We start from the raw sequence: 27,492 nt of genomic DNA, 5'->3' as shown, positions 1-27,492 counted from the left end.
TACTTAATGTAAGGCACCAGGGGTTATATGATGCCCCATTATTTTATGTCTCAATAAGAGAATTATTTAAATGCCGCCAATTATAGTAAATCATGAATTATAAGTGGTATTTCAGTGGAGACAACATGGAGACGATGATCATCTTAGAATCACTGAAATACAACGTTACCTGTAGTCTTTAAAACATACCTGAAAATGTAGGTATAATTGTATCATCTCACTTAATTCAAATGTCTTTAGGGTATTAGTAAAAATTATAATATCTAACAATTATTGAGCTGTTCTTTGTGTTAGGAACTATTCTATATCTTTTGCGTAGAGTCTCATTTAAGCATTACAGTGGTTTCCTGTGAGAAAGCTACTATTTTCATTCCCATTTTATTGATGAGGAAACTGAGACACCAAAAGGCTAAGCAACAGCTGGGAAGCGACAGAGCTTCAAGTAGGGTTCCAGTCCCAGCTGAATGTCATCCAAGGGCTGTGCTGTTTCTATTCAAATAGGCTGCTCTTTCATTAATACAGCGAGTAATGAGAGGTAATAAATAGTGTGCTTTCTTCATGGGAAAAGTAAATGTTTGTTTTGAAGGCAGAGTAACAGCAGGCTATTCAGTGTTTGTAATTACACGAATCATTGATGTGCCTGTAGCTAGTGCACTAACAATTTCCTAAAAAGTCTTCTCACTCTCCTAGGACTGCTCTACATCTGGCCTCTGCCAATGGGAATTCAGAAGTAGTAAAACTCCTGCTGGACAGACAATGTCAACTTAATGTCCTTGACAACAAAAACAGGACAGCTCTGACAAAGGTATGCAGTAGCCGACTATATCAGTGTGAGATGGGTTTGATTTCAATACATAGCACAAAAATGAGTTTTCTCCTTTAAATGTAACTAGTTGGTGAAAGCTGTGGAATGTTACTTTGAATTCCTAGCATTTATAATTTGTTTTTGGTCTAACACTGACAGGCCGTACAATGCCAAGAAGATGAATGTGCATTAATGTTGCTAGAACATGGCACTGATCCAAATATTCCAGATGAGTATGGAAATACTGCTCTACACTATGCTATCTACAATGAAGATAAATTAATGGCCAAAGCACTGCTTTTACATGGTGCTGCTATTGAATCAAAAAACAAGGTATTAGATCTACCAGTTTTCTTTTCAAAATACTGAAATGCATTCATTTTAACAGTGACCTGTGTAAGGGCCAGTTTTCCATATTTGGAAGCTCAAGCATAACCTGAATGAAAATATTTTGAAATGACTTAATTATCTAAGATTTTATTTTAAATATTGTTACTTTCAAAGAAGCATTTGAGGGTACAGTTTTTTTTAATGCACTTGTGGTAAATACTTTTTTGAAAACACTGAATTGGTAAAAGGTAATACTTATTATTTTTCATTTTTTCCCTCCTAGGTTTTTTTTTTTCCCTAATGAATGTAAAATTGCAAAATTTGCCCTGAAATAGGTTTTACATGAAAACTCCAAGAACACTTAAACATGTTTCAGTGAATAGAAATCCTGCTGCTTTGGCAAGTTCCTAAAAAACAGTAATAGATATGAGGTGATGCACCTCTCAGTGGCAAGGCTTAAGATATTTCTGATTGCTCATGAGGCAGAAGTGGAAAGGGAAAAAGAGCAATCAGAAATATCAAGGCCAGTCTGGAAATTAGGTAATAGAGGGAAAAGACCATGAAGAGGTTGTGTGCATATGCGTGTGTGTGTCTGTGTGTGTGTGTGTGTGTGTCTGTGTATTGTTCATTTATTTGTTTCCTTTGTATGGTGAGACAAGGTTCAATTTTAGAGAATGACAGTTTTCATTTTGGGAGAGGGAGTTAGTGAGTTGTGAACTGCCTAGAGATCAATTTTAGGAGGCCTCTGAAGAACCAGATTGGCAGTAAATAGGTGGTCATGTAATGAGAAACCCTTGAGCAGAGGGAATAACAAGTAATTAACTGACTTAGTACCCTATTCTGGTAGAAATGGCCAGTTAGAGTCTCAACTCTGCTTTCAAATCTAGCATGTCTGGATGGGAAGGTGGGAGATAAGGAGCTTTAAGTAACAAGATCAAGTTGGATTTTGAGTTTACTAGACCTTGTTCTTCTCTTACCGGGGAAAATTATGTGGTGTTTTCAGCAAATGAGTCTGTCTCCTACTCTTTCCTCTTTTTGGCCAAATCTTCAAATAAGAAAGAGAATTGGTCACGTGGGTGAGAAATGAGACTGAATTAACTGTCTGTTGTACTAGCTTCCAGCTAGAAATTTGCATCCCAGTAACCTCAGGAAAATTTTTAAATAATCAATAAGTCTAGGCTTTTTCCTGAAGATTTTGATAGAGTAAGTCCAGTAAAGCCTAGATATGTATGTTTAAAAATGTTTCCTTGAAGCCAGGCATGGTGGTGCATGGCTGTAGTCCCAGCTGCTAGGGAGGCTGAGGGGGGAGGATTGCTTGAGCTCAGGAGTTCGAGTCTAGCCTGGTTGACATAATGAGACCCTGTCTCTAACATCAACAATAACAACAACAACAATTTTCTCAAAATCTGGATACACACCTGTTTAAGAACCACTGAATACATAAATGTAATATGTAAATTCTTATATCTCAGAAACTTAAGATATCTGTAGAAGAGTTGGAGTTGGATATGTGCTGATTTCTTTAAATCTTTCCTATCCAATTACATTAATCTGCCTTTTTTTTTTTTTTTTTTTTTTTTTGGAGATGTGGTCTCACTCTGTTTCCCAGTCTGGAGTGCAGTGGTGCAATCACAGCTCACTGCAGCCCTGACCTTCCTAAGCTCAGATGGTCCTCCAACCTCAGTTTTTGTATTTCTCTTCTTTTTTTAGTAGAGATGAGGTTTTTGCCATGTTTCTCAGGCTGGTCTTAAACTCCTGGGTTCAAGTGATTCACCTGCCTCAGCCTCCCAAAATGCTAGGATTACAGGTGTGAGCCACCATTCCTGGCCTAGTCTGACTTTTATCTCTGTGGTGAGACATTAAAATGAATATTATTGGCTTAATATTCATCAGCTTACAGAGTAATACCCTTTCCTTCCTACCGTCAGTTATTCGCTGCCATTCAGAAGGTCTTTAGAAATGTGCAGTGAGTAGTCTTTGAGTCAGTAGAGGATGATCCTCTCGGGATTTTGTGTCTCTTTGTTGTCATTCAAGTACTTAGGTCAGTAAGTCGTTGTTAAGAGCAGAGTTTTCTCAATTAGAATTGTAGCAAATTGTAAACTTTTTTTTTGTCAATTGAAGCTGTATTATGGACTATCCAGTGTGTCTCATAAGTATGTAGAGCTTTGGCATAATCAACATGGCAGTTTTAAACACTAGAAACCATGGAGTTATTAAGAATACAGATAGGAATTCTGTTAATTTAGTTTCAGTAGTCCTATGAACTGATTATCTATTAACAATCTGGAAAAATTAAATACAGATAGATTTTAAATAAATAAATGTTGGGAAATTTTTTCAAATGGGCAGTATGAGTATTAATAGCAATTTTTATTGCATGTTGGAGCTTGAACTTTTGGTAAAACATGTGAAACGAAAGAAATATTTTACATGCAAATTATTGCTTTATACACAACAATTTTTCTTAGGGTGGAGGATATAGAGATAAAAGATACAGCCCCTGCCCTCAAGAAGCTCTCTTTGTTTAGATGGGAAAAATATTAACATCCAATAATGGCTTGCCAAATGCTGGGTTAGAAGCAAAGAGTCTTGGAAGCAGTGAATGTTGAAAGTGAGTTTTTGAGATGATCAGAGTTAATGTGGTGAGGCAGAGAGGGGTGTTCCCAAAGGAGGGAGCAGCACGTGGGAAAGCACAGAAGATTGAGAAGGAAGCAGCTATATTTTACTTACTTTGTATGCGTGTAAGTCCGTAGGATCTTATATAAAGTTTCTGCTTCAGTTGAGGAATGTGTACTTTTTTGAATTACATTCTTTTTTGCTTTATATTGTTTTACAGCATGACCTCACACCGCTGTTACTTGGCGTACATGAACAAAAACAGCAAGTGGTGAAATTTTTAATCAAGAAAAAAGCTAATTTAAATGCATTTGATAGATATGGAAGGTATAGTTATTTCTTTCAATCTGTGTGTTGTTAACTAGATGGATAGCAGTCACTCAAGTCATAAATGTTAAATTAATAAGATTAATGTATACTTATTGGGACAGTGATCAGTATCAACACAAATCAGTCAGGTAGAAAAACAATTATTTGGACTGGGCAACATAAAGAACAGTTTTTGTAGGATTCATCTTCTCTTATTGTATTGACTGATGTTCTTTGTTGTATGATGTTTTGGTTACATGATCTTATGTTAGCTAGAGGGATTTCGTATTAATTTTATGAAGTGTGAACTTTAACTTTCAGTTTACTTTATGACTCAGTATTGAACTTCTTAACTCTTTCTACCAGTTTTTAACCTCTGTGTCTTACATGCTTTTCCACTAAATATGCTATATTAAACATAAGTAGGGGTTGAAAATTCTTTTGTCTTTTCAATGACTCTGCTTTAAGTTGCTTTCTTTGAAGAATATTAATGTTAGCTTATCCCTACATGACAATTAATTGCTATTCCCACATACTGTGGGTTCAACAGCTTTCTTCCTTTTTTATTTCCAGTGTATTTTGATGTTTTTATTTTTAATTGGTATGGAAAGAGGGAGTGAAGATAGTTTTAAGTGGATACACTTTTCCTTTCATGAAGGCAAGCTGTAGGTGGGTGATAAAGAGAAAAGAGCTAGGCTTTGGATTCACACAAGACGGAATTTAATTCCTAGCTTTCTTACCTGCTAGGTGTGTGACCTTGGGAATGTTACTTACCACCAAATGTATTGTCATATATGAAAAGCAGGAGAATATATGCTTCAAAGTTGACTGTGCATAAGTAAGAGAGATATATATGGCACTTAATTCAGTGCCTAGTACATGCTTATTGGCATCATTAACTGACACTCCTGTGACTACTATTCTTACTATTATTATTATTACTGCTTTCAGCATGCAGAGAGCTCTTGTTTATGTTACCCTCTAGCTAATTTTCTATTACAGCGTATCAGTCTAGGGAAGCTGTGATGAAATCTTCACTTAAATCTTTGTCCACTTCAGATAAGTGGCCCTAACATTGTTTCTTGCCCATCAAAGGACTTTAGATTAGTAGCTTCTACTATGCAATGCCCCAGTGAGATAAGAGGTTTCCTTTTTGTACCTTTCTTTTAACCTTGGTGTTATTTTACAAAGATGAACACTTGAGCACCCAAGATGCTATGTCTTTTGGTGCATGTAAATGTTTGATTCTGCACGGAGAGACAAGATGTTAAATTGGTAAAATATATCAAATTAGCTTTAAAAATAACTTTATTGCAGTTCCTAAGGGAGAAATTATCTCTGTCATTTTAGAACCGCTCTCATACTTGCTGTATGTTGTGGATCAGCAAGTCTAGTCAGCCTTCTACTTGAGCAAAATATTGATGTATCTTCTCAAGATCTATCTGGACAGACGGCCAGAGAGTATGCTGTTTCTAGTCATCATAATGTGTAAGTGTTTACATTAAAAGGGGAGTTAATGCTAAATTGAGGTTTAAAATAATTATAACAATTGCGTCTTACGTATCAGGTGAGATGTCATAGTTCGGTTCAGGTAGTTTTAGAATGGCAGTGAGTTAGTACCCTGCATCAGCCAGAAATCAGAAAAAAAGCAAGACAAGTTAGAAGTACCAGTGGGTGGAGGATTCTTTATCTCAGGACTTTTAAGACCTTTATCCTTAGAGATCCCAACATTGTTCATTTCATCCAAGTATAACACCTATGCATGGGATAAAAAATGGTGTCACATCTTTGATTTTTCTGATTAGTTATTTGGGTCTTGAAATGTCCAGTTTAGCAGAAAGTCTTGTACTGTCCTCTGGGGACTATCTCCTACATACTCCATGAATTTTTCAGGAACCGAAGGGGTTCACTAAATCCAAGGAAGACAGTCCCTTTTATCAAGTCAGAAGGAGGAGGCAAAAAAGGACATTCCAGTCATTCTGTTGTTTCCATTGTTTCTGTGGCTGCATTGTTGCCACTCAAACTGGTCCTGCTGCCTGGTAATGGTTGACCTTTGACACCAAGATGCCCTTACTGATTCAGATCCCTCAAGCCTTCCTGACAATTCATGCGGTGACTTTGAAGTTACAGCGTATTTTAGTTCCCATACCTATGCTTATATTCTCAGCCATTGTTCCCAAAGCACCAGCACCCTGCTCTGGCTGCTGGGCATCCTGACTTTATCCGCAGACAAAGTGAGCAGATTGACCCTTCCCCCCATATTCAGAACCTAATGTGGAACTCACATCTTAGCCAAGAATTAGCTGAGACCTTCATGGTCAGAGATCCTTTGAGGCAGTTGTTGGTCTTTTCTCTAGCAGATATCAGGTGGGCTTGTTCTGAAGGGTCAGAGGGGTTCAAATAACGTGGCAGAAAGAGATCAGTGTTTGTTTCTTCTTCTTTGCTACCACATCTGTGCTGTGAGGCACCTTTATATCCTGTATAGAACCTTAGGCAGGAGAAAGTCCTATATGAACCTTCCCCTAGCAGGGACTCCCAGTTGTGGTTGGCCCCTTGAGTGATCTGTTTTATATGATAATGAAAATCGTCCAAGCTACTCCTATCTCTAGCTCAAGATTTTAAAATGTTTTGAAATTCTACCTCACAGGAAGCCATTGAAGAGAATTCTCAGAATCTCTTCAATGGTTAGTTGGACTTAACAGAGCCAAGCCTCGTCCATGACTCATCACTAATCATGTGTAAAAGTAGGGCTTTGTGCTTGCTTCGGCGGCACATATCCTAAAATTAGAACAATACAGAGAAAATTAGCGTGGCTTCTGCATAAGGAGGCAGCACAAATTTTTGAAGCATTCCATATTCTGTGCAGTCACTGGAAGGTCATTTGACTATTTGCTGACTAGCTGTAAGGAAACACTGTGAAGCAAAGCAAAAGATGGGTGCCACCAAAATACTGAAATTGTGATTTGCGCTGCAAAAATAGTCATGTAAGATGGTCTATGAGATGACTTAGAGCTGAATAACATGTTCGGTGCAAAATTATATTGTTAGCATGTATGTCGAAAACTAGAAAATGTCAACTTGCAACTTCTTCATGGAAACTAAAAAAAATAAAAGAGTTTTGGTCTCCCCTGCCAGCTGGCATTGAACATCAATATAAAGCGTTATCCTAACAAACATCTGGCTCAGAGTTGGAGTCTGTAGAGAAGGATCATTGGTCCAAGCCAAGTCTTAACATCCATTAGTTTTTCTGCCCTTGGTGTGATTGGCCAACTCCATAATAGTGGACAATCACATTAGCTACTTTAATGAGATATTTATGAATAAATTTAGTTGCAAACTATGACATAGTTGAGATGCCCTGAATTATAAGCCATAAGGAGTAGGACAACTGAAAAGCAAAATTAGGACTTAATAACATTTTCTGAAAACTACATTTGCGTATTAGAACCTACGAACAAAATACACGTTGGGTTTTATTTGGGATTCCAAGATAATTTTAGTCATAAAGTTTAGGAACAGATTATTCCATAGCTTTACTATTTCTCTGAGCATTTAAAAAATATCTTGTTAAATCTTTATAACAACCTAGTGAAATATGAAATAAGGCAGCAAAGTCCTCACTTTGTTGAAGAAGGCATTGAGCCTAAGAGAAGCAAATTGTCCAAGAACAAATAGCTGTTCATTATGGAGCTAGGACTTACGCAGAGCTGAGATGCTTTCTATTATGTCATGATAATGTAAGCTAATTACTGGGTCACAATGCCCTTGATTTCTGAGCATTTCACCTTACATTGTTTTCTTCTTTAATTAGAAGCTTAAAGAGAAGTTTGTAGAATGTACTCACAAGTGAATGGGATAATACTGTTAAGTTCTGATATTATGATATTAGAAATACTCTAAGAATTTTACATTTGGTAAGTATTTTTTATATCAGTATTAAAATAGTAATTTGGTTTATTGCATTTTATACATAGAATTTGCCAGTTATTTTCTGACTACAAAGAAAAACGGATGCTAAAAATCTCTTCTGAAAATAGCAATCCTGGTAAGACTTGTGATAGTGAATTACTTTAGGTCAGTTGTCCCCAACCTTTTTGGCACCAGGGATTGGTTTTGTGGAAGACAATCTTTCCATGGGCTGAGGGAAGGTGGGAGTGGTTTCAGGATTATTCAATCATGTGACTTTATTGTGCTACTTTATATTATTATTACATTGTAATATACAATGAAATAATTATACAACTTAGCATCATGTAGAATCCGTGGAAGCTCTGAGCTTATTTTTCTGCAACTAGACGGTCTCATCTGGGGGCAAAGTGAGACAGTGACAGATCATCAGGCATTAGATTTTCATACGAAGCACACAGCGTAGATCCCTCATACGGGCAGTTCACAACAGGGTTCATGCTCCAATGAGTATCTAATTCTCTGACTGGTCTGACTGGAGGCAGAGTTCAGGCGGTAATATGAGCCTTGGGATGTGGCTGTAAACACAGGCGAAGCTTCCCTTGGCTTGCCTGCTGCTCACCTCCTCCTGTGTGGTGTGGCTCATAATAGTCCATGGACTGGTCCCAGTCTGTGGCCTGGGAGTTGTGGACTCCTGCTCTGGGTGGTCCTACCATAGATAAAGTAAAGTAAGGAATTTTTGATCACAAGAATGCTAAGCACAAGTCGTGTTACACATGCTTGTCCCAACAAGGTTTCACTATTACTGACTTCATTCCTCCTCATTTGAAGTTGGAAAGAGATACATTTACTTTGTTGGAACAAGATGTGTTCTACCTGCTAGTTAATTGTCATGGTAACAGTAATTTTGTTAGAACAAGATGCTCTGCTATCATTTGCCAAAAGATTGCCATAATAAATATACAAATTGCCCCACTCTAGGCTCAGTAGATTATAATAAAAGTAGAAAAATGTTTCACAATAACAAAAATGCTAGTATGCTACTGGGTTGTGGACACCTGATACATTGTATAATCCAAACTGTAGGAGGACACCTTTAGCTATCTATTTATCACAGAGCTTCTGTAAGGTAGGTTTCATAAGTTGCGGGAGACAAAGGTGGAACAGATGTAGTTTTGATCTTTAAGGTGCTCATGATAGAGCTGTCTCCATTTCTGTGCTTTTTCAACAGAATTTTCAAAGAACACATTTCTATCTATGTTTTCACTTGTCCACTTAACAAATAACTATCAAATATCTTTTAGATACTAACCATTTTTGTAATGCTACAGAACACAAACAAAAATACAGACAGGAGCTTGTTATTATCATTGTCGTTTTTATTATTTTACTACTTTGTTCGGTGCTTGCTGTGTGCTAGATGCCCACTGGAAGCTTATAATTATGATTTATTATATATTGATTATGTGCCAGACATATGTGATGAGGAATAAAAGTTTTGGAAAAAAAACAGGTGTGATTTAAGGTAAACATACAGAGTGAGAAGAATTTTTCTAGGTAAAGAAGCAGAAGAATAATGTTTGGCAGAAGGAACATGGAACGAGTTGGTGTGTTTGCCAGAAGGAACGTCTAATGAGATTGCCTGTTTGGCAGAAAGAGCAGCAAGTGCAAAAGACAAGATGCTTGAGTGAACTTTTCAGGGTTTCTGAGCAGTTCACTTTTGCTAGTATCAAAAGTGTGAGATACCAGAGGTTGGGAATGAGGTGAATACTTAGCTAAGGCAAATTTATGGTAGACGTTTTAATACTGTAGAAATGAGTAGGTCTTATCCTGTGGGCCATAGGAAATTTACCAGATAGAATGGTTTGGACTGCAAATACTGATGAGCAGTGGCTAAAACAGTAGGAACCAGAGTTGTTTTGGTTGTTCGGTGATATCTTAGGTATCCCACTTGTTCCTCTTTCAGCTGTGCTGTTGGCAGTGTTTCATTCATGTCTCCTTTCAGGGTTGTCTAATCGCAGCAGCTCCAAACATCTTGTTCTCACAGCACAACATCACAAGAGCTGCTTTTCTTCACATGTGTCTTTTAAACAGGGAGAAAACTTAGAAGCATGCAAGGGGCTTCCTGTAACATTTCATTGGCTGGGTCACATCACATGCTCATTCCCAAACCAGGCACTGGGAAGGCAAATATGTGATTAGCTTAGAATAAACATTTCTGTTTCTGAGGCTGAGGAGGGGGATTGAGATAATAAATATCCCAATAGACTTGTGTTTCTTCTGCAAGAAAGAATAAGGCATGGCTATTGCAAGGGAGACCACAGTGTTTGCTGCAGAGGCTCATTGGAGACATTTGAGCAGGGGAATTAAATTAAATTAAATTAATTTAATTTAGTTTAATATTAAATTTTAAATATTAAATTTTAGTACTAAGGCCTTCTGGTCATGGTGTAAAACGAGTTAGCAAGCTTTTTCTGTAAAGGACCAGGTGGGTAATATTTGAGGTTATGTGGTCTCTATCATATCTACTTACCCTGCTGTTGTTTGCTGTTGTAGTGTGAAAGCCACGATGATTCTATGTAAGCAAAGAGGCATGACTGAGCTCCTATAAAACTTTATTTACAAAGCCATAGGCAGATTAGATTTGGCCTGTGGCCTATAATTTGCTGGAATTGATGGAAGGGAACCAGGTAAAGAAACCAGGAGACAAAGGAAGCTTTTGCAGTAGTGAACTATAGTTTCCTTGTCACACATCCTTGGACTAGTATCAGTGTATTAGAAGGTTTTCACCCATCCATGGTGAAATAAATAAAGTTCAGAATCTCAGTTACTCATTTTAATATGTTGGCCTTTTTTTGGTGTTATGCTTTTTTCATTTGTTTTGCTTAATTTTTTTCATGTAAAAAACGCATTAATAGTTGGCATTTTCTTTTAAATAAAAACCATTTTGTAAATGTTTATGTTCCCAGTGGTAGTGGGAGTATAAAGCAGAGGCAGAAAAGAGGTATAGTCAATATGATTTAGTGATAATTGAGTGAGAAAGGTTTGGGGCACAGAGAGAAATGTCAGATAATTTCCAGCTTTCCAGGTTGTACACTAGTATTTAACCTGGATGTGAGGCTTTCATAATCTGCCTTCTGCCCCACTCTCCATCTTTAGCCCTTTTCCCTGTGTGCCCTTTCTCTGGCATTGATGACCTGCTGGTAATGCTCTGCTCACTCATCCTTCTATTGCAGGCAAATCCTTTCCCTCTTTTAGGCCTCGCTCCTGCCCTTGCTGCTGCATGGCATGCTGTCATCTTTTCCTGCCTCTACCCTTTTAATCTGGCTAGCCTCAATATTTCAGTCTCTGCTTAGGCATGTGTTCTAGAAAAGCCATCCCTGACATGCCTTATTTTCATTCTTTTTAAGCCCTAATGCCTAGCATGTATGTAGCAGGACTCAGTAAGAAATTTCTGAGTAAAATGTGAGTAAGACGATGTGCAGGATTGTCCTCTGCAGTCTTGGAGCAGAGGGGACAGACACGTGGAGGAATAATGCACAGTTCAGGTGGTAAAGATGCAGTAGAAAAATCATTGAAGTACTAAGGCAGCCTCAGGGAGGGAGATACCTGTTTATTTGGGGAAAGACATGCAGAATCAAGGAAGACTTCACACAGCATTGTTTTAAGAGATGAAAAGAAGGCTGAGTGTGGTGGCTCATGCCTGTAATCCCAGCATTTTGGGGGGCTGGAGCGGGTAGATCACAAGGTCAGAAGATCAGGACCATCCTGGCCAATGGTGAAACCCCATCTCTACTACAAATACGAAAATTAGCTGGGTATGGTGGTGCATGCCTGTAATCCTGGCTTGACAGGAGAATCACTTGTACCAGGGAGTCGGAGGTTGCAGTGAGCTGAGAATGCACCGTTGCACTCCAGCCTGGTGACAGAGTAAGACCCCAGCTAAAAAAAAAAAAAAAAAAGAAAGAAAAAAATAAATTTGTCAGAATCCTGGAGGGAAACATTTTAGATGTTAGGAAGACATTGTACACTAATAAAGGTGTCAGTCAGTAGTAATTTTGGAAATCATTTATTATAAGGTACTATTGTTGCAAAAAACAGGAGGCAGGAGAGACCCTGTGGGTGAAACAGGAGGATTTCATTTAGGTACACATCAGCTCAGCAGATTTGCATCCAAAAGCTGAGCCCTGAGCAAAGGGAGGGCTTGGCTTATATAGGCAAGCTTCCAGAAGCAGAATAAAGGCAATTAATCATATAGTGACAGTTTTGCAACTTCAGCATAGCCTGTGACCTTGCAGCTGCTTTGAAGGAAAACAGAAAGTTGCAAAATATATGCATTTATAAAAATAGCTATGAGTAAATCCTAAGGGGAAGGGGAGACGGGAAAGGAATTTGTTTTCTTAACCTTGCTCTGGGATGTCTGGAGCCCATACCTGTGGGCTCTGGCTTCTCAGACAGGGTCACCCCGACCTTTCCTGGGTCCTGCCTGTTGCTATCCTTAGAGTCAGAGTAGCTAAGTGCAGGAAAACTAAATTTTCTTTTCATTACATTTACTGCTTCACTGTTAGGAAGTGGAGAACAACATACCATGTCACCTTATACGTTTCTACTGTATTTTAAAGTTGTGTTTCTGGTGGTTTTGTTCATTTCTGTTGGGTGGATGAATTTGTGAGTGAATCACATCAGGTGTCTCCCCAAGTGGTTTGTTGAAGTTTTGGATAATTATTTCCTAAGTAACTATTTCATGAAAGACTAAACCCTGAATTTATGAAATAAAATAAAATGTTGTCTTCAATCTATTTTTATAAAGACAATAGTTTTTAACTGTTCTAAGTGGTTCATTTTAACTGAATACATGGATTTCTCAACAGAACAAGACTTAAAGCTGACATCAGAGGAAGAGTCACAAAGGCTTAAAGGCAGTGAAAATAGCCAGCCAGAGGCATGGAAACTTTTAAATTTAAATTTTTGATTTAATGTTGTTTTCTTTGCTTTAATAATATTAGATAGTCCAAATGAAATTACCTTTCGGGCTAGGTTTTGAGAATCAATAGATTCTTTTTTTAAGAATTTAAAAATAGATTCTTAAAATTTATTTTAATAAATTCAGCAATCTCATTAACAGAAGAATCAATGGATTCTAATTGACATTTGATATTTAACTTCAAAAACATAACCACTGTGAAATTTAAAATACTCTAATTTTGCAGTATTCTTATTTAAAATATTTTTATCTGCCTTTTTGATTAGCTTATAGCTAATCTTTCCTTTTGGAATAGAGGCAAAAACAAATTCCAGAACTTTGTTCTTTTATTTTTAAAACACCCTAACATGATAAAGTAACATCAATTATTGGATTATATTATTAAGCAGTAGAATTATGAACAATGTAATCCTGATGGTCCCTGAGCTGGATTCATGGTTAAGGAGCAATCATGGCCAGTGATTGAAAATCTGCAGTTTTCTATTGTCAGTCACTGATACCAAGGTTAAAGATATATTCTGCCTTGTGGTCTCTCATTGACCTCAGCGTTTCTGTTCAGGGAGGGAATCAGGTTCATAAAAGCAACCCAACTGCCTATTCCAAGAATCACATCTTGCAGAATGGGAGCTTTGGTGTTGATGCACAAACACAGTAACATTCGAACTTACTTCAGTTGCAGAAAATCAGTACAGATTATCAAACAATTTTATCCACTGTCATTAGTACACATTATAGAACTGGACTTAAGCACATAATCTATATTCATAACACTCTCATATTACAGCATATAATTTCAATTAAAATTTAAGAATTTGCATTTCTTTCTGTTTGGTGTTTATTTCAACTCCTAATAATTTAAAGCGTGCGTACAGTTCAGTTAGGAATCTTTTAAAAAAAGGACTTCAGTGCAATGTAGGGGCTCACTAGTTAGGGTTTCGTGAGGTAAACCCTTTTCAAGTGAGGAAGCCTTTGAAACACTACAAATCATCTGCTAATTCATTTTTGGTAGATCTAACACGTAACAAATTAAGTTTAGTCCAAACAAATGGTGAAAAGTTAAGTTTGCTGGTTCATGTTTTTCTTCTCCCTTTATCTAAGGTGAATTATTTTTCACATGTTAGAAGCCAGTGATGTGGCAGTAGCTACATGTAGATTAAAAAGTTAATTCTTAATTTTAATTATTTAATTATTTTAACAGTTAAATTTTAAGTTTAATTATTTTCTTATTTTTCATTGTCCATACTGAAGAATAAAATTACTTTAAAAACATAAATTCCGAAAGAGGAGACATCACGGAAATACAGCAAGCAGATTAACCTTCTGTTTTTGCATTTGCAGAAAATGTCTGAAGAACCAGAAATAAATAAGGATTGTGATAGAGAGGTATACCTTTATATTCAGATGTTTCTGTTGAATTAGATTTTTATGTTACATTGTTTAACAAAGTGTAGTAAGTTTAGGCATACATGATCCTATCGTGTAAGTAGCATAAATCACCAGTGAAAAATTTAATATTTAACTCAGAAAGAATTCTGTATACTGAGTTTTAAAGAGATGCAAACCCTAGAGATGTTCTTTCATTATTATGGAATAATCCTGAATGGTGCCTTAAAATGCTAAGTAATGCCACTTTAGGAGCTTTGGATCAGTCATTTTATCTTTCTTGGTTTTAGTCTGATTATCAATAGATAATGTGGCTAAAGAGGACAGTTTCTTATTCTGTGTATTTTCCAGCTGGAAAATTGTATGGCTATTGAATGTGAAATCTGGGGGGGAGCATCTCATTTTCTGGAATTCCACGCTTGTGCCTCAGCAGCTTCACTCTGCTCCTTGTGTTGTGGTGAACTTTGGTTCCCATGTTTCAGTGAGCACCATCATGTTTTCGATATCCCAGGAACCAAATGAAAAAGGAATGATCAAAGGCAGTGGGAGAAGAATATCTTAGTGCAGAAAAGAGCAATCTTCCTTTCTACTCCTGAAGCCCCACAGTGTTTCATCCTCTAAATCTGACCGTTGAATGTAAAATCTAGGTGGTAAAGACAGGAGACACAATTTGCGTCTTTGTCTTTTTATGTGTGTGTTCCCACGAGTCAAATGGGGTAAATACATATATAAGATTCTGAAGAGTGGTTGGGAATAAAAGCATAAAATGAAGGAGGGCCCTTTTTGAATTTTGGAAAATTCTGTTTTATTCAGTAAAACAGAAATCAATCAAACGTTTCAAAAATTTTACTGAGATACTAATGATAATTACATCATAAAATTATATGCTACTAGTTCTGTATATATGATTAAATTTAAATGTGAAATATTTTTAATGACTAAAATAATGATAAACTGTTCAAGTGATAAAATCAATTGAAAAGATCCTTTCTATTCAATAAAGCGATAACCATCCTTAATATCAAACTTCCACTCAAGGTTGAAGAAGAAGTGAAGAAGCACAGAAGTAATCATGTGGGATTACCAGAAAACCTGACTGATGGTGCTGCTGCTGGCAATGGTGATGATGGATTAATTCCACAAAGAAAGAGCAGAACACCTGAAAGTCAGCAATTTCCTGACACTGAGAATGAAGAGTGTCACAGGTAAGCCTCTGGCAACATTTAACAGGAGACAACCATGTGCTGTCAAACTAATCCTAATTTGGGCTAATATTCATGATGAACACATTTTATACTTCTACTATGATATTCAGCCTTGCCTGGTAATCAGAAAACTGAAAATCAGCAAACAATGAGTTACCATTTTTTCCGGTCATTAATTTATTTGAAAAATAACCAGTATTGGCAAATGTGAGGGAAAAGGCATTTTCTTTTTAGTGAACTTTTATTTTAGCTTCTTGGGTACATGTGCAGGTTCGTTATATGGGTAAACTGTATCATGGAGGTTTCAGCTACATAAGAAGCAAAATACCCAAAAGGTAGTTTTTTGGTCCTCTCCCTCCTGCCATGCTCCATCCTCAAGTAGGCCCCAGTGTCTGTTATTCTCCTGTTTGTGTCCATGAGTTCTCATTGTTTAGTTCTCACTAATGAGTAAGAATATATGGCATTTGATTTTGTGTTCCTACATTAGTTTGCTTAGGATAGTGGCCTCCAGCTCCATCCGTGTTGCTGCAAAGGAAATGGTTTTGTTGAAAAAGACATTTCATACACTGTTAGTATACATTTTGAGCATTAATTTAGTGGCATATTCACACACACATATATAACATAGTAAGGATATATAATACATGTAAAGGATGTTTGTATAGATATGTTACATATATACTTACCTATATATTTATTACAGCATTATTATATCAAAAAGTTGGAGCTAGTCTAATTCCTTATCAATAGGAAATAGCTCAGTTTCCATACCCCCAAAATAAGGTAATATAAACCATTTTTTTTAAGATGAGGTTAGATCTAGAGAGTACTGATTATTTCACAATTAAAATGTATTTAAAGCATTTAGTTTGATGACACATCTTAATTCTTGTTAGAATTCTTGTAATATCTGCTGTGTTGCAAATGGAAGCTACATGCTACATTGACACTGTACTTTGTTAGCCACAAGATTGCTAGTGACTAAATTTGTGTTGTCAGTGGGCTGAGTGCTGAAATATTGGACCCTCAATCTGAATATTGCTGAGGGATTATACGTGGGGATCTAGATTTAATATAAACATTTCAGTGTATTGGGTAAAAATTTTATTAAAATACATCAAAGGATCTTTTATCTACTGAACCAGGAGTTGTCCAGCTTTTTCTGCAAAGAGCCAGTTAGTAAATATTTTAGGCTTTGTGGACTATATATATTTATTTTCTTGAGACAGGGTCTTGCTCTGTTGCCCAGGCTGGAGTGCAGTTGTGTGATCACGGCTCACTGCAGCCTTGACTTTCTGGGCTCTAGCGATCTTCCCCTCTCAGCCTCTCTACTAGCTGGGGCCACGGGTGTGCAACGTCACACCCAGCTAATTGACTCCATGGACTGTAGAGTCAGTAAGCCTGGCTGCGTTGCAAGATACTTGACTTATAAAAACTGGCAGTGGGCTGGATTTGGCCCGCAGGTGCTTATTTTCCAACCCTTGTGCTAAAAGGAAGGTGCTGCTAATGCAGTGACTCTTATTTGTAAAAGTCCCCTGCGTGTGACATTATCCTCCCTTTGAGAAAAGGATATATTTCAGTATTCACCTCACCGTATTTTTCAACAGTGGCTTCATAAAATTTTTAAAATAAAAATAAGATTATTTTCTGCATTTCTCCCACTTTATTCCTGTTAGTAGAACTCAGTATTTTACTGTGATCAATGACTTTGTATATTTGATGAGTATCAACTCTCCTAGAATTGGCTGATTTTTATCAAGCAAGAAATACTCTCCCTGAAACCTTCAGTATTTCTTGGTCTTTATGTATCAGCATGAACAAAATGATAATCAGCTTATGTAATCTAGAAACGTTCAAGGGACCTTTAATATCTCAGTCTGGCATTTTTTAATGCCATATGTATATAATTTTTATAAACTTTAAAATACATAATTGTTATATAAAATTTGAAAACTCCACCTGCTATATACAATTTGAAAACTGCTATTGCTTGTCTATCACTTTTCCATGACTGTGGAAGAAAATTACATCATTCTCAGTCATGACTGTGTTAAGTATGATGTCCTTAAAAGAACTGTCTACACTCACGAACTCAGGTTTTCTTTCTGTTCACTCTTGATCTCAATGCCAGTAAGTCTTCGGTGTCAGCACTCCTTCAAAGTTGTTTTTCTCAAGGTTATCACTACTTTTTTCTGTAACTAAATCTAGGCATTTTTTCTTACACCTCATTTAATCTGTCAGCAATATTTGAGCCAGTGAAGGACATCTCCTCCCTAACGGCGTCTTCACTAGGCTTTCAGGACCTCACCCCCTCAGGTTTTTCCTCCTGCCTTTCTAGTCCATTCATCGTGGTCTGTTTTGCTTGCTCTTCCTCATCTTTCTCCTTTTGGACGTTGTTGTTTCCCAGAGCTCAGTCCTCAATCTTCTTTCTCATAACTTTTTTATTTTTTTAAGACAGAGTTTTGCTCTGTCACCCAGGCTGGAGTTCAGTGGCATGATCTTGGCTCACTGCAACCTTTGCCTCCTGGGTTCCAGTGCTTCTCCTGCCTCAGCCTCCTGAGTAGCTGGGATTACAAGTGCACGCCACCATGCCCGGCTAATTTTTGTATTTTTAGTAGAGACAGGGTTTCCCCATGTTGGCCAGGCTGGTCTTAAACTCCTGACCTCAGGTGATCTGTCTGTCTGTGTTGGGATTACAGGTGTGAGCCACCATGCCTTGCCCCTCATGACTTTTTCTACTGTGTATATGCTAGTGATTCCAAATGTATGTCTCCAGCTCAGGTCTCTCTCCTTAATTCCAGATCTCTATATCAGCCCGCCTACTTGACATCTCTATTTGATTAGCTGTTGGGTATCATACACTTGTGAGATGCAAAACTGGGCTCCTGATGCCTTCCAGAAATCTACAGCTCATGTAGTCTTTCCTCCTCTGGTTAAGGGCAACTCTTCCAGTCGCTCTGCCAAAAACCTTGGTGTCATTCTTGACTCATCTTTCTCTCTCTCTGACACCTCACATCTAATCTCTCAGTAAATGCCAGGCCTACCTGAAGAATGTATCCCGAAGCCAGTCATATCTTGCACATCTGAGCCACCATCATCTGCAGTCTAGATGAGTGTCGTAGACTGGGAATTGATAGTCCTGGTTTTTAAAAACTTCCCCTTTCATCAATTCTTAACTTAGTGGATGGATGTAAAACATAAGTCAAATTGTGTCATTCCTCTGCCCCAGCCCTTCTGATTGCCTCCCATTTCACTCTTCGAGTATGTGACAGAGTTCCTCCTAATAACCAAAAGGCAGTAAACCATCTGGCATGTTACCTCTCCTGCTTGAACTTCTGTTCCTTACCTCTTTGCTCTGCTTCAGCCACACTGAGCTTCTTGCTATTCCTTACCTATCCCTAGTGCTTAGACTCTAGGCACACCTCTGTCTGCCCTTAGAAGTTCCCTGTGTCTGGATATTCGTCTAGCTTTCCATCTCTTCACTTCTTTACTTAAAATCCCCTTTCTAAGAAGAAAAGGGGTAAAAGAAACACATTAAGGAATAACCACTTTCTGAGGAAGAACCGTGTACCAGCACAATTCCTAGTCCAGAGAAAAATGAAGGAAAAGGAAAAAAAGAGAGAGAACGATGACTAGCAGAAAGGAATTACAATTGTATCACCAGGACACATCATGCTTAAGATTCAGCTGGGAGCCTACCAGGGATGCTGTCTAACATAATCAAGGGAAGGTTCAGTGCAACAGTGGTTTATCATCTCTAACTTTAAACCTGTTTGTATCTTGACATCAACTCTGTTAACATCATCACTTCCTAGAGTCTTTGATATACAAATACAATATTCTTTGTATTAAAGAAAAATCCTCTTTCTCAGCAGGGGCTTTTCTGGCCTCCCAACTTTCCCACCACCCTCCTCGTCAAACACATAAACATTTCATTTTCCTGCTTTAGTTTTTCTCCTCTAACGTACTGTGTATTTTGCCTTACCTGTCTGTTGTATTGTGTGTTTATCTCACTCTCATGAATAGGGGTTTTATTGTTCATTACCATATCCTCACTTCCTAGAAAAAGGCCTAACATATGAGACGTAGCTACCTAATAAATAGTTATTGGACAAACGAGTGGAGTTTATCCTGGATATGTTGCTTGAGTCTCACTTAAAAAGTGTTCGACAAGGTTCATTTTAACAATTTTGCCAGGTGATTATATGCATTTTTAAAATTCTTATGGCACTTTATAATACGCTACATTGTTTATATTAATATTTTTTCACTTAGGGAGAAAAGCCCAATATTGTGGTTATTCACTATTCTTTTACTGTTAATCATGATAATTGCAATTATGGTAAAATGAGTGAGAGGAATTGCAAACTTTACTGGTATTTTATTTATTTAGAGACAGAGTCTTGCTCTGTCACCCAGGCTGCAGTGCAGTGGCGTGACCTCGGCTCGCTGCAACCTCCGCCTCCTGGGCGCAAGCAATTCTCCTGCCTCAGCCAGCTGAGGAGCTGGGATTACAGGTGTGCGCAACTACGCCCGACTAATTTTCGTATTTTTAGTGGAGAGGGAGTTTCACCCTGTTTGTCAGGCTGGTCTTGAACTCCTGACCTCAGGCAATCCACCCGCCTCGGCCTCCCAAGGTGCTGGGATTACAGGCGTGAGCCACCACGCCCGACCACTAGTATTTTATATTAAAAACTATTAGAGTGGTAAATTTAATGGACCACAAATTCTTTCCAAGGGATTATGGACCTTTGGTATTTGAAATAAAAAGTCAGAGTTGGAATTTTTTGCTTCCTCTAGTAAGACGTATACTGGTCAGGCACTGTCTATTCTGATGGAGCAGCTCTTGCTGCTGGGCTGTCTTTCAGAAGCAAGCTGCTCACATGGATATGGGTTGGTGAGCAAGGCCAGTGGTCATTGGTGGATTGACTAGATTTTGAACTGGCTCTGGGTGGCTTCTTGTTACCATGGCTACAGGTCAATTCTTTCCTAAGTTGAGTCAACTTTAACCAGAAATTTTCTGTTCAAAAGTTGCCTTCCATTAACTATGTTCAAAATGAAACTTTTTAATATTCCAGAATTGTAGACTTAGAGTTTTGGTTATGATGGATTGGTTAATAGTAGCTCTCAGGATGATTTCTTTTGATACATCATCTTAACCAGAAGAATTCTGTGTATAATTTATTTCTTGAAAATAATTGTTTTGTTTTTGTTTTTGGTATTTTTAGAAGCTTTTGCTCAAGTCCTAACATAATCTCTAGTAGGAGATTTTAGTCTCCTTGTCAGTTCATGTATGTATATGGTAGTGATATTCTCTCTTTTTAAATTCCTTTTCTTTTCTTGTTCACTTTCTTCTCTGTACAGTAATCATGATATTGTTATACATTTTTATCTCATTAAAAAGTAGTTACAATTTTCTGCTGGCAAATCCAGCTTTTTATATATTTTGACTGAATAAGTTAAAAGTGAAGAAAATTTACCAGATCATTTTATTTTCAAATAAAATCATAACTAATAAAAATTACCATTTTTGAATTATAAATAATGACATTTAGATATTTTAAAAGTAAGGATACACCCCCCAGTAGTTTAGCTTTGTGTTTCCATGCAAATCTTATGTCAAATTGTAATTCCCAGGTGTTGAGAGAAAAGAGCAGGTGGGAGGTGATTGGATCATGGGGTCAGTTGCTTCCATGCTGTTCTTGTGATAGTGAGTGAGTTCTCAGAAGAGCTGATGGTTTCTTAAGGGGCTCTTTCCCCTTCACTTCTCTCTCTCCTGCGGCCTTATGAAGAAGGTGCCTGCTTCCCCTTCATCTTCTGCTATGGTTAAGTTTCCTGAGGCCCCCCCAGCCATGCCTAACGGTGAATCAATTAAACCTATTTCCTTTATGAATGACCCTGTCTCAGGTATGTATGTGTATGAATTACCCAGTCTTGGGTATGTATGTATGTATACGGTGTGTGTATATACACACAGACATATATATGATATATATATGTGATGTGAGATATATATATATCTATTTTCTTTATTCCACTTATCAGTTGACAGACACTGGTTGATTCCGTATCTTTGCATATTGTGGATTGTGCTGCAGTAAACATATGTATGCGGGTATCTTTTTGAGAGTACGATTTCTTTTGTGTAGATATCCAGAAATGAGAATTCTGGATAAAATGGTAGGATCTACTTTTAGTTCTTTGAGAACTCTCCATACTGTTTTCCATAGATTTGTACGAATTTGTATTCCCACCAGCAGTGTATAACTGTTCTCTTTTCACCACATCCACACCAACATCTGTTGTTTTATGATTTCTAAAAGTGGCCATTGTGGCTGCAGTGAGGTGATATCTCACTGTTGTTTTATTGTACATTTCCCTGATGATTAGAGATATTTAGCATGTTTTTATATGCTTGTTTACCATTTGTACATCTTCTTTTGAGAAATGTCTATTCATGTAATTTGGCCACTTTTTAATGGAATTCTTTGTATTTTTCCTGTTGATTTGTTTGAGTTTCTTGTAGGTTGTAGATATTAGTCCTTTGTTAGATTCATAATTTTCAAATATTTTTTCCCATTGTATAGGTTGTTGGTTTACTCTGATGATTATTTCTTTTGCTGTGATGAAGCTTTTTAGTTTAATTAGGTCTTATTTATTTTCATTTTTGTTGCTTTTGCTTTTTGGGTCTTCATCATAAATTCTTTGCCTAGGCCAATATTTTCGGGTCTTAGGTTTAGGCCCTTAATCCATCTTGAATTTATTCTTGTACATGGTGAGAGATAGAGATCCAGTTTCATTCTTCAACATGTGGCTATCTTTTTTCCCCAGCTCCATTTGTTGAATAACGTGTACTTTCTCCAGTGTATGTTTTTGTATCCTTGCTCAGAGATCATTTGGTTGTAGTGACTTTATTTCTGAGTTGTCTATTCTGTTCCATTGATCTAGGTATCTACTTTTATACCAGTGCCAAGCTGTTTTTGTTACTGTGGCCTTAGAGTATAATTTGAAGTCAGGTCATGTGATGCCAACATATTTGTTCCTTTTGCTTGGTATGTCTGTTGCTATTCAGGCTCTTTTGTGGTCCTTCATAAATGTCAGCATTTTAAAATAACTTTGTGAAGAATGACATTGGTACTTTGCTAGAAATTGTATGGAATGTGTAGACGGCTTTGGGCACTATGGTCATTTTCACGATATCAGTTCTTTGAGTCCATTAACATAGGATGGATCTTCATTTGTTTGCATCATCTATTATTTTCTTCAGTGGTGTTTTCCCATTATCTTTATAGAGATCACTCACCTTTTTCATTAAGTATATTCCTAGGTATTTCACACTTTTTTGCAGCCTTTGTAAAAGGGATTGGATTCTTGATAAGGACTCTCAGCTTGGTCGTAGTTGGTGTATAGTGGTGCTACTGATTGGTATTCATTTAATTTGTAACTTCTGAGACTTTACTGATTCATTTATCAAATCTCCCATTACCGCCCAAGCTCCTACTCCTGTTGGATCAGCGGTGGCATTAGATTGTCATAGGAGTGTGACTCGAACCCTGTTGTAAGCTGCTCATGCAGGGGATTCAGGTTGTTCACTTCTTATGAGAATCTAATGTCTTATGATCTGTCACCGTCTCCTGTCACCCCCAGATGGGACCATGTAGTTGCAGGAAAACAAGCTGAGGCTCCCACTCATTCTGCATTTTGTTGAGTTATATAATTATTTCATTATGTATGAATAATAATAGAAATAAAGTGCACAATGAATGTAATGTGCTTGAATCATCCTGGAACCATCCCCCACCTCAGGTTCCTGGAAACATTATCTTCCACAAAACCAGTCCCTGGTGCCAACATGGTTGGGGCAGCTGGGTTAACAGATGTGAGACCCCTTTGCCTTGTCTAGGATTCATGTGCAGATATACATCGTGTGAATGACGTCTGATGGCGCCATCGTGCCCTGTAGATCATTTTAGGGACACCTCCAGTATTTCATGAAAATTAAAATTTCTTCTAGTGATGAACAAAATGATACTCAGAAGCAAGTTTCTGAAGAATGGAACACTGGAATATCACAAGATGAGATTCTGACTAATAAACAAGAGCAGATAGAAGTGACTGAAAAGAAAATGAATTCTGAGGTATTTTCTTTAGTTATTTTCAAATTTTTCATATGTGTATATATTTAAAACATGATATATTTTGGAAATATAAAGGATTTTTAAGTCATATATATGTGTGTATATATTCTATATATCCTTTGTCATATATCTACATATGTACATATAGGATAAAGCTATGTTCTGAATTCAACTCCATTTGCCTGCAGCAGTCGAGCAATGGCCTCAATCCAAAGGAGAAGCTTTTGATATTTTTCATCAGAATTGATGATCTTTCCAATATCAAAAATAAGTTTCGCTAGTAAAAAGAAATTGTCTAGTTTTTGGACATTGGTTTATTTTTTGAAAATATTAATAGAGAAGTGAATTGATTATTTTCACTGATAGGAAAGTCGGAAATGTATAGCTGGGTCAGAGGCCACATTGTGGATGTCATTATCCTTGCTTTTGCAGAGAGGAACAGTTTGCTCCAAGAAGTTTCTCATTTCAATGCAAAGAGCTTTGAAAACAATGACATGCCATGATACACATTTAGTGATAATTTATTGATAAGTATTTTGTTCCTAGAGAAATAGTTCAATGTATTTCCCCTATTTCACACTTACTACTGTTTCAAACATTGTAAAGAGGAAAGAAAAGTTATTGCAATGGCAAATAATCTCGTGATTTCTAAGAAAATCTCTCTAAGTTCTATCTTATTTACCATTCGTATTTTGAAATAAAAGGCTTCTTTTGTATTTATGTATTTACACCATAGAAGTAACTGTGATTTTGTGGAGGATCACTAGAAGTAGCATCAGGAGACCTGGGGAAAATCCTGCATCTTGTATATATTTTTTGACCTCTCCTTTTAAGAATCGTGATCTTAAATGAGTTCAGTGTTGCATGTAGAAGTCCAATGCTTAGATGCAGACGTGTACAGGGTAGAAGGGTACAGTGCTTAGATGCAGATGTGTACATTGTGGAAGGGTACAATGCTTAGATTTAACCGTTATGAATAAATGTCACTCTTATAACTGAGTATAAAAATATTAGAAATGTAGAATATCAGTAAAATGTTCTTCAGTAAAAGGAACTTAAAGAATTTAACCTCTGGGTTTTTTTGTAACTCAGAGAAAGGCTTTATAAATTCTGAGATTCTTTAAAATCCTCTAGTGATTTATTTTTCATGGTCTTTAAATAAATACTTAAACTTTTGGGAATTTACACTCTATCAGGTTTGAAATTTTGTCCAATTTTTTTTTCCAGTTAAATGTCCACTATGGGGATTCTTTCATTATACAAATACACATGTTATTTTTTAATTTCAGAAGAAATCATGATATGTCATTCTATTGATGCTAATTAAAAGTTCCCTTTGTTTATTTAGCTTTCTCCTTGTCCTAAGAAAGAAAAAGATCTCTTGCATGAAAATAGTACGTTGCAGGAAGAAATTGCCATGCTAAGACTGGAGCTAGACATGATGAAACATCAGAGCCAGCTAAGAGAAGAGAAATATTTGGAGGAAATTGAAAGCGTGAAAAAAGAGAATGATGATCTTTTAAAGGCTATGCAGTTGAATGAGCTCACCATGGATGATGATACCACCGTGCTTGTCATTGACAACGGTTCCGGCATGTGCAAGGCTGGATTTGCGGGCAACGATGCCCCCCGGGCTGTCTTCCCTTCCATCGTCGGGCGCCCCAGGCACCAGGGCATAATGGGGGGCATGGGTCAGAAGGAGTCCTATGTGGGCAACGAAGCCCAGAGCAAGAGAGGCATCCTGACCCTGAAGTACCCCATGGAGCACGGCATCATCACCAACTGGGGCGACATGGAGAAGGTCTGGCACCACACCTTCTACAACGAGCTGCGTGTGGCTCCCGAGGAGCACCCCATCCTGCTGACCGAGGCCCCCCTCAACCCCAAGGCCAACCGCGAGAAGATGACCCAGATCATGTTTGAGACCTTCAACACCCCAGCCATGTACGTGGCCATCCAGGCAGCGCTGTCCCTGTACACCTCTGGCCGTACCACTGGCATCGTGATGGACTCCGGTGACGGGGTCACCCACAGTGTTCCCATCTATGAGGGGAATGCCCTCCCCCATGCCACCCTGCGCGTAGACCTGGCTGGCCGGAACCTGACTGACCACCTCATGAAGATCCTCACCGAGCGTGGCTACAGCTTCACCACCACCGCTGAGCGGGAAATCGTGCGTGACATCAAGGAGAAGCTGTGCTATGTCGCCCTGGACTTTGAGCAGGAGATGGCCACAGCGGCCTCCAGCTCCTCCCTAGAGAAGAGCTACGAGCTGCCCGATGGCCAGGTCATCACCATCGGCAATGAGCGGTTCCGCTGCCCCGAGGCGCTCTTCCAGCCTTCCTTCCTGGGCATGGAATCCTATGGCATCCACGAAACTACCTTCAACTCCATCATGAAGTCTGACGTGGACATCCGCAAAGACCTGTACAGCAACACAGTGCTGTCTGGCGGCACCACCATGTACCCTGGCATGGCCGACCGGATGCAGAAGGAGATCACCGCCCTGGCGCCCAGCACAATAAAGATCAAGATCATTGCTCCACCAGAGCGCAAGTACTCCGTGTGGGTCGGTGGCTCCATCCTGGCCTCGCTGTCCACCTTCCGGCAGATGTGGATCACCAAGCAGGAGTATGATGAGTCAGGCCCCTCCATTGTCCACCGCAAATGCTTCTAGGTGGACTGTGACTTAGTTGCGTTACACCCTTTCTTGACAAAACCAAACTTCGCAGAAAACAAGATGAGATTGGCATGACTTTATTTGTTTTATTGTTTCATTTTTTTTTTTTTTTAATTGACTTGACTTAGGATTTAAAAACTGGAATGCTGAAGGTGACAGCAGTTGGTTGGAGTGAGCATCCCCCAAAGTTCTACAATGTGGCTGAGGACTCTGATTGTACATTGTTCTTCTTTTCAATAATCATTCCAAATTTTGTGAGATGCGTTGTTTCAGGAAGCCCCTTGCCCTCCTAAAAGCCACCCCACTTCTCTCTAAGGAGAATGCCCCAGTCCTCTCCCGAGTTCACACAGGGGAGATGATAGCATTGCTTTCATGTAAATTATGTAATGCAAAATTTTTAAAATCTTCGCCTGAGTACTTTTTGATTTTGTTTCATTTTGAACAGTTTTCATGGCCCCCTTTTTTGTACCCCAACTCGGGGTGTATGAAGGCTTTTGGTCTCCCTGAGAGTGGCTGGAGGCAGCCAGGGCTTACCTGTACTCTGACTTGAGAAGAATTGGATGAAAGTGCACACCTTAAAAAAATTGAATGAGGAAGCACAGTATTTCAATACAGTGAACAGCTTAGCATTTTGACAACTGAGAATAAAATGCTCAGTTCTGGACAATGTAAGACACACCAAGGAAACACTGGAAATGGAAATTCAGTTATGTCATTGTGGACTGGCTACTGCTCTACATGACTGTGACCAAAGTCAGATAGCTAAAAGAGACTTCTTTCCAGAGAACAAGACATGAACAGGTTTATTTACAGAAAACAGTGAATTCTCATATATCTAACCTAAAATATAACAGATTCTTTCTGAACAAGTCTAATGTAGAAAGTAAAATCAACAGGCTGAAAATTAAGCTCCATCAAACAAGATAAACTCTGAGAGAAAAGATAGAGCAGGCCACCATCTTTCCTGTTCGGCAACTTAGTCGTTCCAGCCTGCCCCGACCAGGGACAGAAGAGATCCCGCAGCACAGAGCAGCTGCTTTACCAGACCACGGCCAGACTGATTCTGTAAGCAGGGCCCTGATCCTGTTCCACCTCACTGGACAGGACCTCCCACCTGGGGCCTCCAGCTACCCCCG

At 38.2% G+C, this 27,492-nt stretch overlaps 2 protein-coding genes and 1 non-coding gene across 4 annotated transcripts in view; all 3 read left to right on the top strand.

Moving 5' to 3' along the window:
• The window catches only part of LOC700393 (POTE ankyrin domain family member G), a gene marked incomplete at its 3' end in the record, with an annotated part of 29,454 nt that extends 4,232 nt beyond the window's left edge, over positions 1-25,222 (top strand). Inside the window, exons 3-12 of the mRNA XM_077947964.1 lie at positions 691-805; positions 965-1,138; positions 3,972-4,078; positions 5,411-5,548; positions 8,035-8,105; positions 12,838-12,908; positions 14,289-14,333; positions 15,372-15,538; positions 23,553-23,676; positions 25,025-25,222. Coding sequence (XP_077804090.1) covers positions 691-805; positions 965-1,138; positions 3,972-4,078; positions 5,411-5,548; positions 8,035-8,105; positions 12,838-12,908; positions 14,289-14,333; positions 15,372-15,538; positions 23,553-23,676; positions 25,025-25,222 — 1,210 coding nt within the window. The remainder of the gene's footprint in view (positions 1-690; positions 806-964; positions 1,139-3,971; positions 4,079-5,410; positions 5,549-8,034; positions 8,106-12,837; positions 12,909-14,288; positions 14,334-15,371; positions 15,539-23,552; positions 23,677-25,024) is intronic.
• On the top strand, positions 6,815-6,921 carry LOC144331455 (U6 spliceosomal RNA). The gene has a single exon (XR_013398519.1). It is a non-coding gene; the product is annotated as a U6 spliceosomal RNA (small nuclear RNA).
• Positions 25,223-25,225: 3 nt separating the features above from the next.
• On the top strand, positions 25,226-26,400 carry LOC144331006 (actin, cytoplasmic 1-like). 2 transcript variants are annotated; one of them, XM_077945543.1, is made up of 2 exons: positions 25,226-25,384; positions 25,442-26,400. In XM_077945543.1, exons 1-2 carry the CDS (start codon positions 25,226-25,228, stop codon positions 26,351-26,353), a joined length of 1,071 nt encoding a protein of 356 aa, XP_077801669.1. In that variant the 3' UTR covers positions 26,354-26,400. The 2 variants fall into 2 exon arrangements, with proteins under 2 accessions (XP_077801669.1, XP_077801668.1); XM_077945542.1 differs by having other exon boundaries at positions 25,226-26,400.
• Positions 26,401-27,492: the final 1,092 nt, after the last annotated feature.

The sequence above is a fragment of the Macaca mulatta genome, chromosome 9 (genome assembly GCF_049350105.2).
Source record: "Macaca mulatta isolate MMU2019108-1 chromosome 9, T2T-MMU8v2.0, whole genome shotgun sequence".
NCBI lineage: Eukaryota > Metazoa > Chordata > Mammalia > Primates > Cercopithecidae > Macaca > Macaca mulatta.
The sequence above is the reverse complement of the archived record's forward strand: the minus strand, read 5'-3'. Positions and strand labels throughout refer to the sequence as shown.

Excerpts from the sequence above, each read along its gene's own strand:
- LOC144331006 (XM_077945542.1), top strand. The coding sequence starts at position 25,226 with ATGGATGATGATACCACCGTGCTTGTCATTGACAACGGTTCCGGCATG.